Source organism: Candoia aspera, chromosome 5, assembly GCF_035149785.1.
Source record: "Candoia aspera isolate rCanAsp1 chromosome 5, rCanAsp1.hap2, whole genome shotgun sequence".
In the NCBI taxonomy this organism is placed as follows: Eukaryota; Metazoa; Chordata; class Lepidosauria; order Squamata; family Boidae; genus Candoia; species Candoia aspera.
The window spans coordinates 75,211,089-75,221,316 of NC_086157.1; the positions used below are offsets into that span (position 1 = coordinate 75,211,089).

At 38.5% G+C, this 10,228-nt stretch overlaps 1 protein-coding gene across 1 annotated transcript; it reads right to left on the reverse strand.

The window, feature by feature from the left end:
- Nucleotides 1–691: 691 nt before the first annotated feature.
- On the reverse strand, nt 692–1,930 carry GJA8 (gap junction protein alpha 8). Its single transcript, XM_063304422.1, has one exon. The coding sequence runs from the start codon at nt 1,928–1,930 to the stop codon at nt 692–694; it is 1,239 nt and encodes a 412-aa protein (XP_063160492.1).
- Nucleotides 1,931–10,228: the final 8,298 nt, after the last annotated feature.

A 10,228-nucleotide genomic window follows, 5' to 3' on the forward strand; every position in this document is an offset into this window, starting at 1 on the left:
CATTTGGTTTCCATTATGTTTTCCATCTGTCCCTGTCTCATGATGAGAAACAAACAAATCAGCAGATTTCCCAAAAAATTATTTTGATTGTACCAGCACTTTGATACAATCACAAATATTGGTTCTGTAGCTAGGTTAGGTTGTCTGTGAACTCTGCTGATTAATAGAAGTAAATCTCATTTGTCTCCATAAGCAAACATTTTTGTTCATTCACTGGGAGATTAATTACCAAAATCCCTTTTTGAAAGGTAACTGACTTAAGTTCCACAACAAGGAAGGAGGAGGAAGCCCCAATCTATCAGTTTATGTATGACAATCAAAGAAATAACACCTCCCATGTGCCAGGAAAAAAGGAGAGCATAAAAACAGATGCAATCACAGTTGTTACATTTGTTTTCCTCTTGCTTTCAGTTTTTTTCCCTAATATTGTTATAGTGCATTTTATTTTATAGTAATGAAATCATTTCAAGTGAAAAATTCATTTCAGTGTTGCATTAAATGACTAACATGATAAGTAGTAACAGTTTCATGAAAAACAATAATGATAAAACAGTTAACTTTCATAGTACCTTTTTTCCTAGCCAAAACACTGATAAGAAACAATATTAAAATGACCCCTGTAGCATCTTGTTTCAGACATCTGAGGTGTCTATATTTGTAAGTGGGGGGGGCGGACTGTTAGGGTCACAACTCATACAGTCAGATCATCAGACCTAGCTCGACTGCTGCCTCTGCTTAACCTGCTAAGGGATCTTGTGTCAATTGTAACATCAGCAGATGATAGTGGCAAGTTCTGCTGTGGTGGCTCTAGCTCTTTCTCCATGGGCTTCTCTTCTACTTTTTTTTCTGTTTTCTCTGTTAACAGTTCTAACCTTTGTTGTTCAGCTTCCACAGCTTCCTTCTGCTCCGATTCCTCCCCTGCTTCCCCTTTCTCCTTGTTCTGTTGGTCCATGTGTGCGTAGGAATGCAATTGTTCATCAAATGTCCTGGAGAGGTCTTTCAGGTGTTCCATGCTAATCTTCTCTTCCATGTCATGCAATGTGGTTTCTACTCCCACTTCTGTCAAAGGGAAATAGTGAAATTCTTGCTTCTCCTCCTCCTCTAGTAATTTATAGCCTTTGGCCTTTTGGACAGATGAAACAGCAATAGAATGAAGGGAATTCTCTGGCATCTCCATGGGTTGTTGCTCCACTGGTCTCCTGAAAGCATTCAGGATTTTCTTGAGGCCCAAGTGGCTGATCTCCACAAGATTGAGGAAGAGGGATACTGATGCCACAGCCAACATAAACATGATAAAAACAGTCTTCTCAGTAGGCCTGGATGTAAAACAGTCTACAAGGTTGGGACAGGGCCACCTGCCACAGCGGTAAAGAGGATAGATTCGGAAGCCATACAGAAAGTATTGACCCACTATAAACCCAACCTCAAAGAGGGTCTTAAAAAAGATGTGGCAGATATAAGTTCTCAGAATGGTTCCCTCAAGATGGAACTTTTTGATTCCTCTGTGGCTTGTGTCCTTGATAGAAACAGAGTTTCCATCATCTTGATCAAGAGGTGAATTTTCTTCCTCTGCTTTTGTTTGCTGAGCTCTTTCAGCTTCTTTCCGCTCTTTCCTTTTCTGTTCCACCTTTACATGGTGGGCAGCATGGCCCAAATATACCAGTGAAGGAGTGGAGATGAAGATGATTTGCAGGACCCACAGACGGATATGAGAGATAGGGAAGGCCTCATCATAACACACATTCTCACAACCTGGTTGCTGCGTGTTGCACACAAAGTCTGACTGTTCATCGCCCCATACAAATTCTGCTGCAGTTCCTAAGATCAGGATTCGGAAAATGAAGAGTACTGTCAGCCATACTCTCCCAATGACAGTGGAGTGTTCATTCACCTCTTCTAAGATGTTCCCTAAGAAACTCCAATCACCCATTGCTGGCTGTTTAAAAGAAAGACAATGATTACACTGTATTATATTTTAATAGTTTAAATATATTCTATGCATGTCTCATTAATTGCTGATTTTTAACATATTTCACATTTTCACAATCCATATTCCAATGAAGTCAAGAGCATATGTCGTTCTGAATTGCACATTTTAATCCAAATAGGCTGCTGCAAGCAAGCAGCCTCCTCAGCACAGCAGGGGGTACAAAGCCATGCTCTCTTCCCTACTTTTGATTTTTTTAAAAATGCTCTAAGTGCCCTGAAATGAGAAGCTATTTCATGCTATAAGTTACTACTGCCTTCTCCAAATTCTCACAATCCAGGTATTTTTGGAAGGCAATTCCTGGAACTCTACATGCTGGCTGAAGAATTCTGGAAGAATGCTAGGTTGGGAAAGGGTAAAATGCAGATGTTTCAATCCATCCCTTTTCCTGTAAGGAACCTTTTTGCAGATTACTTCTGCTGTATGCTGGATTTGGTTGAAAGCATTTGTGTGGCAATGCCAGTGAAACATACTATCAAATAAAAATTGTTTTCCCTATCCTTAAATTGAAACCTGACATCTGGTCCTAGAAGCTTATGTTTGATTATCAACAGAGTGATCAGTCACGCCAAACAAAATTGTTTGTTTGCATTATTGTTAGATAATAAATTGTTAAATTGTTAGATAGGTATTGTTACATATCTCCAGTTGTAATAGTGTCTGTAATCAGAACGTTCAGAAAACCAGATGCCTCATAGACATTTAGCACTTTATCAAATTCAGTGGTTTGGATTCATACATTGTGCCAAGCCATGGTTTGTTGACTATGGTTGAGTTCATGCATTACTAAGTCGTAAACTATGGTGTACGATTTTAGTATGTCACATAAAATGTAACATATTAAGCCAAAACTAAATAAACTACCATATAGCTTAGCACTGTATATGAAACCAACCATTGTCTGAAAAATCACAGCCGTGAGCTGGCTGGGCTGGGAGTTGTATGATATAGAAATCTATTAAATAAATAAATATAAATAAATAAATAAAGTCAGCTTGTTACAATGTGTAAATGTTTGAAACATACAACCATTTTCCATTTTAAATGTACAAATCAAATGGGCAATATGTAAGCCATCATTGTACCACACAAGAATTCTGAAGAGTCCAGAAATGTTTATCTTCTGTTTGGCTGTACAAATGCTCTGGTTTTTCTATGCATTATCAGTAAGGCCTTCCAAATATTATTCTACATGTATCATTTGTAAATAGCATTATTATTTCATAATCATTCACTTCTCAAGATATTCATCCACAGTACAAATTCAGTTACCAATTCAGAATCATTTAAATTAATAATATAAACCAAATGTAGTTGTGCATTTTTTTTGACAAACTTATAACAACATCCAGTAGCACACACTTTCATTAATATAATCCAGAGCAATATCCACACACCACCATTCATGTCCCTATGGCTTATGCCTGCAAGTCAAGAAAAGAAAAAGACTCATACACTGTATAGTTTGCTTTAACATTTTTAGAAATAACCTACTATATTTTTTTTCTGATAATAGGATCACAATAGTCATAAATACTTATTTAACCTTTTCCTGAAAAACTCCTGCAACACTGAACAGGATGCAATGGTTTCAGTAATTTCCTGGCTTTTGCAGTCTTTTCAAAAATTGCAAAACGTTAGGCAACTGCAAAGTTGAGAAAAAGCATGTTCTGACAATACTAGTTATAGCATTAACCTGTGTTTAAAGATGCATCCAAGTAAATTGTTTTTTACTAAAATCAATCTACACTTCATCATCTCTAAGACCCAATTTGCACAAATCCTGTAAAAGGTGAACAGGATTTGGGAATAAATGTGCAAGAAAATTGCATATCTCCAAGCCTCCTATCAACCAGGACACCTTTGCCTATGCAGTCTGAATGTATTTTTCCCCAAGTGTAGAAGTGCAGAAAAAAAGAAAGCAGGATGCAATAAATGGCTTCACTAACATGATTCTACATGTTAGGTGCATGCTTGTAAAACAGCCTGATATCACAATGTGTTCAGTTGTTTCTTTAGACCACCAAGACTTAAATTTTTAAAAAAGGAGGAACCCAACAGTTGGCCTCTAGATGCTGACATCCTCAGATTTTTTTCAACCACCTAGGAAGAAAACAATATTGTTATGAATTTATGAAGCAGCAAACTTGCCACAGTGGAAGGATCCGCTGAAGATACGTGCTCCCGTTGTTGCTTGGTACTCTGCAGCAAAAAAAAAAAAAAAAGTTTTAACTTTTCCCTGCTCTAAAAGTCCCCAACTTTGTCACATGACTGAACAAAAGTGACTGGATCAGCATTGACAGTAGGCTTTACTTGCCCTGCAGTATATAAGCTCTAAGCCAGACATCTTTAGAAAATGAATGACATTTGGTGACAGGAAGAACAATAGAGGGAAAAGACAAATAAAAAGAGGTCCAAAATTTAAAAAAAAAGAAAAAAGAGACAAAGATTCTGCATGTTGAATAGAACTAAAGTGAATTGGTGACAGGCTCCAGGCGCCAGACACTGACAATACAGTGCAAGCAAAGATACTATTTGCAGAGGCCAATGTTACCCTATAGAGCAGAGGTCTTCAGAGTTGGGATACCCGAGGAACCCTTCTCAATGTGAAAAATCAGTGTGGATGCATTAATAAATATGTTTTGTGTGCTGTAATACATTTTATTTGAACAAAATGTTACAATGAATGTTTCAATAATACATTTTGTGCAATGTAAACAGAAACTGCCATGTTGAACCCTTGGATGATTCTCATGGAACCCTGGGGTTCCAGGGATCACAGTCTGAATATTGGGGCTATAGAGGATATTCCACTGGCATACTGATTATTCTTATAACCATAATCAGAGCATCTTAATTCTGCATAATTACTGTTGTTATGGGCATGTCAAGACCACTGAAACCATATTTAACTATTGCATCAACCCTATGGGGAATTGAGAAAAGGTGACAGTGAGGAATTTGTGACCCTTCAAATGTTGCTGAACTGAAATTCCCATCAGCCTAATTCAATATGGGCAATGCTGAGGGTGGCTGGGACCTGCAGTTCACAGATCTCTTCCTCCAGTCTTAGACAAGCATAGTTACAGTATACCAAACTTTATTCCATACAGCTTCATATGATACCTAAATATATATTTCTTTCCCTTTAGCAGGATATACAGATAGTGGAAATTACCATGATACTTATTGTATAACTTGAGCCATATTCTGAATAAATGGATTATAGGGTATTTTTACATTTAAGTTGCAAGACATCACAATTTATTCCTAAACCCAGTGAACACACATATGGTTTGAAAATAATACAAAGATCATGGGCAAGAGCATTGTATAGTGTCATTCCATTATAAGCGTAGTGCAAAGGCTGTACTGATTCTGTTGACAGAAAGCAGAGAAGAAACAATAGCGCTACAGGTGTGATAATTAGGGAAGTAGAGATTTTGAGGAGAAGAAATGAAGGAATAACAGCAAGGTCATTAGATTACCAGGTGTAAGTAAGTACTCTATAGCACAGGAAGGTGGGGGGAAGGGGCAGGGGGGAGGGATTTAGTGCCAAGAATATTTTTTTGAAAAAGGAAAGATGCTATCTTGTTCCTTCTTATCATTTTCCTTTATCCCTGCCATGGCTTTCTCTGTCTGCAATCCTAATTTGGCCACTCTGCTTCCTACGGTAGTACCAAATATGGTTGTAAATCCATTCAGGAAGTGAACTGAATCCCTTATTCTTCAGTCAATGGCAATATTCATTGCTTTCCATTTGACAGGTCCTTGCTTCTTCCTGCTATAATGACAATATTTTATGAAAAAAGAAGATTTCTGTCTGGTAATGCTCTTTGTCTTCTGGTAATGCTCCTTGCCTTCTTTTCAAATCTCACATCCATCCAGATGTAAGAATGTAAGAATAGCTACAGAGCCATCTCTAAAACTGGCTTTCCCTGTTAAAAGCAACACTGGGATTAACTATATTTTATAGGTTCTGTTTATATAGATTATAGTAACTTCATTATGATCAGTCAGCCTTTTACTGTTTTTGAACAATACAACTACTAGTAAAGAAATTCCTATCCACCATCAAGTGTGGATATCTCTTAGAATTACTGAGTGCAGGGGCAAGCAACTTGGCACACTCCGGATGTTTTTGGTTATGTCTTATTATTGGCTACACTGGCTGAAGCCCATGGAAGTTGATGTTCAAAACAACTGGACCACACCAGGCTGCTCATCTCCACACTAGTGGAAATACATATAGAGCCAACCTTATTATTAGACAAATTGAGGTGACTTCCTCAGGCAACAAGTTAAGGACATGGTCAATGCCAGCAGCTCTCCCACTCATATAAACATGTACTGTTTTTTCTAAATCCCTTTGGCATTTCTTCTCCTAAGCTAGTCTTTCAACAACAGTCTTGATTATCATTGGTCTGGACAGGCTGGCTGACTTTTTTATCTTGTCATTTTCCTCCCAGCATGTTACAGAGTAGTACTGGGAAAGTTTTTGTCCAAATGGCCTATATGGCATGGGGCCAGATTATTTAAGGGACCCTATTACATCTGCCCATCTCATCAGGTCTGGCAGCAGAGGCATGCTGCAGGTCCTGCCTGCAAAGGAGTTTCATCTGATGGGAACCTAGGAGGTGAGCCTTTTCTGCCATGGCACCCACCCTCTGGAACATTATCCCTCCTGAGGTGAGGTTAGCTCCAACCCTTATGGCCCTCCAGAAAGCCCTTAAAACGTGGTTTATTCAGCAAGCCTGGGGATCCCCTGGTAATAATGAGCATGCAAGCTGGTTATATTGTATGTAACATCTTCTCTCTCATGGTCTTGTTTTATCTAGGCTTATTGTTTTTATGGGTTTGCAAAATGTTTTAATTCCTGGTTTTATTGTACGCCACCCAGAGTTACTTCGGGTGAGATGGGCAGCCATATATATTTGTTTGAAAAAAAAATGAGCAGCCTGAGAGACTGTGCACTCCAAGAGGTACCCTTTCTGCATGTACATTGCTCTGTTCCTATGATCCATATTGGCAAGGCTACTGCATAGCAGCAGGCCCCGTGTGGAGCAGTGAAGGAAGCCAAAACTACAAGTCACACAGTATGTTCAGCAGCCCTGAAGCAAACTAGCTCTGCTCAGTTGCATTGGGCATGTTGTCCTATTACAAGAGTTAAGCATTGTTGTATAACCAGCATTAAAATAAGTCCCAACAGCTAGGCTAATCAGCTTCTTATTCTTTCCCTTAGGTACCAAGACACTTTCTTGTTCTTCCCCTTAGGTAGCAACATTTATTTATTTATTTATTTATTTATTATTTAAATTTATTTATTATTCAAATTTATATCACCGCCCATCTCCCCCCAATGGGGAACTCTGGGTGGTTTACAATAAAAATAATAATAAAAACATATAGACCTAAATTACAATCTAAAAATATAAATAAGATAATAAATGTAAAATCCAAGAGGAGATGGAAATCACAATCAATAGGGGGTGGTATGGCACCAACCAACCCCAGGTGGAGCTGTTACCCTCCCCATCCCAAGCAAGGCAGCAGAACCAGGTCTTCAAATTCTTCCAGAAGGCCGGGAGTTGAGGAAACCCGTCTCAGCTCTGGGGCCATGATATTCCAAAGGGCAGGTGCCACTGCAGAGAAGGCCCGCTTCCTGGACCCCGCTAGATGAAATTCCTCTGCTGATGGAGTCTGTAGCATGCCCTCTCTGCCCTCTCTGCCTGACAGGGTGGGGCAGGTCGATGTTATGGCCCAAAACTCCTTTCGGCCAGCCTTGCCAAGCCTGGAGTGAAGGACCTCACTCCATTTGTTTAAGAGGTTGTATTGTGTGTTATATCACAGCCAGTGTGATGTGGGGCTTAGCATATTGGGCTAGGAAGGAGAAACCTTAGTTCAAGACCACAGACATGAAAGTTCATTCTCTCTGGGCTAGTCACTCTCACTCAATCCAACACTGCTGTTGTTATAGGGATACATTTAACGAAGTGTTATGTTCACCAGTTTGAACTCCTAAAGGAAAAATATGACACAAATCTAATAAGTATATTAAAAATACATTTTAAAAAGTGCCTATTGGACAATGCCAACTTATATTCCTGTTCTTTACTCTTTATGCTTATTGACTTTAATGCACTAACATTTTATAAGCAGGGTTTGACTTAAAACTTTCCAGCCATTAATTCAGACACAAAAATGAACAATCAATAGAAATACAGGGTGGAACAATGTAGAACATTTATATGAGGCTCTTCATTCTTTGGAAATATGATACCACTATACAGTAAGATCAATATAGCAAACTAGTGAGAGATTTGGTTAAAAGCTTCTCCTGTAAGATGGCAAAACTTGTGCCTAACTTTAGAGAATTTCCATAGCTTTGTTGGATTGGGTTCCCCCAAAGCTTGAAACTATTGCCATGGGGTCTGAACAAGTGAGAACTAAATTGACTAACACTCTGTCTTATCAATATATCTTGTTTGCTCATCACTTTTATAACTAAGTTTACATTAATTAATTAATTAATTTCTATAGCCACTCATGTCAACCAAGTGACTCTGGGCAGCAAATAATTCTAAAATTGTTAGAATAATGATTCATCTTATAATGGATCTTATAATAAGGATCAATCCAACGTTATTTTAACCATGGACTTGCATCCCTGAAGAACTGTGCAAGCTTTACAGATTTTTAAGTTCCTGAAAAGCTAGTCAGCCCAATAAAATATGTTCTGGATATACTGTACAATCATTTTCCCTTCCTTTGGACTTGAGCTAAGAGCAGAGGTGTGGGTGTTTTGTCAATTATCTATATTGTAAACCACTAAGGGTTTTTATAGAGCAAGTAATGGTACTGAACTCTAAGATCATCATTCATCCATTTATCGTAATGTCAAAGCAGGTTGATGCTTGTAAATGGATAAATTGCTCTGCTCTTAGAGCTGGGCATGTCATCTGAGTAGAACCAGAGAAGGAATAAAAAGAAAAGAGAGAGGTGGCAAGCCAGCAGACTGGTGGGAGCAGAATAGCTTAAGAAAAGGTAGTTTGAGTTTTATACTAGTTTCCTCCAAAAGATGGAAAGAATCCGTGGGAGGCATGGGGACAGGACTGGAGGATAGATAGTTGCAATAAGGAATCACATAGTAAAGACTATTTTACATACTGCTACTAAGATCACTACATGGATGTGCTCATACAGTCACTGAGGATCAAGTGTGATTCAAAGGTAGCTTTATTTACTTTTATGTAAGCCTCTGATATATAATCATTCCACAAGAGGGTGTTGTATTGCCACATTAGTATGCCTGTCTAGGATCAACATAGAAATTTAAGTTGTGCTCTGAGTAATCTGTGTTTTCCCTGTTCCTCTTATTCTAGATGGCATGGTTCCTAATATAGCAATCCTGCACTGTATGTATGTATGTATGTATGTAAATGTACTGTATACAGTACACAATACACTGTTTGTATTCATGTGGGCTGCTGAATGCCCCATTCTGCCTCAGTAAAAAGGCAATTGAACTGAGCTAAACACAACCTTCCTTCCTTCCTTCCTTCCTTCCTTCCTTCCATCCATCCATCCATCCATCCATCCATCCATCCATCCATCCATTATTTTGGTTGGCTTTCTCAACTAACTTTAATAGGGAATATCATAACATTTTGTTTAAGACAACAGTCTGCAATATGTGTCCTGTGGATTGCAGGTAACCCCACCAATCCTTTTTTGTGACAAGATAGGGCTGCCAATATTTGACATCCAACTACCAAATAAGAATGTGTAATTTTCTCCTGTTTCTCAGTAGAATGTAATGTGTGTTAGGCTTAACTCACTATGAAAATTAAGGAATCCAGTAGCACCTTTTCAGGATAACACATTTTATTAAAAGGTATACACTTTTATGAACTGTAGTTCTCTTCACTAGATGCATGGAGTTGACAAAAAGTTATGCTTTTTAATAACATTTCTTAGTTTGAAAAGGCGCTAACTCACTCCTGATTTTAGCTATGGAGGCTACACAGTTCTCCTTTTACAATATCTATGAAAATTAACCACCCAAAGGGGAAAAACATGCTAAAAAGCCTGCCTCCCCCACATCCCTTCAGCTGATATGATCACATCGCCATCCCATCAACAGCAACCATTGTTGTGCAAATAATCAAAACGTGGCTTTCTGCTGCTGCCTATGCTTGTGTAGAGGGATGTTTGAAAAAAAGAAGATCACAATAGAGCAGG

Coding starts and splice junctions, on each gene's coding strand:
- GJA8 (XM_063304422.1), bottom strand. CDS start 1,930: ATGGGTGATTGGAGTTTCTTAGGGAACATCTTAGAAGAGGTGAATGAA.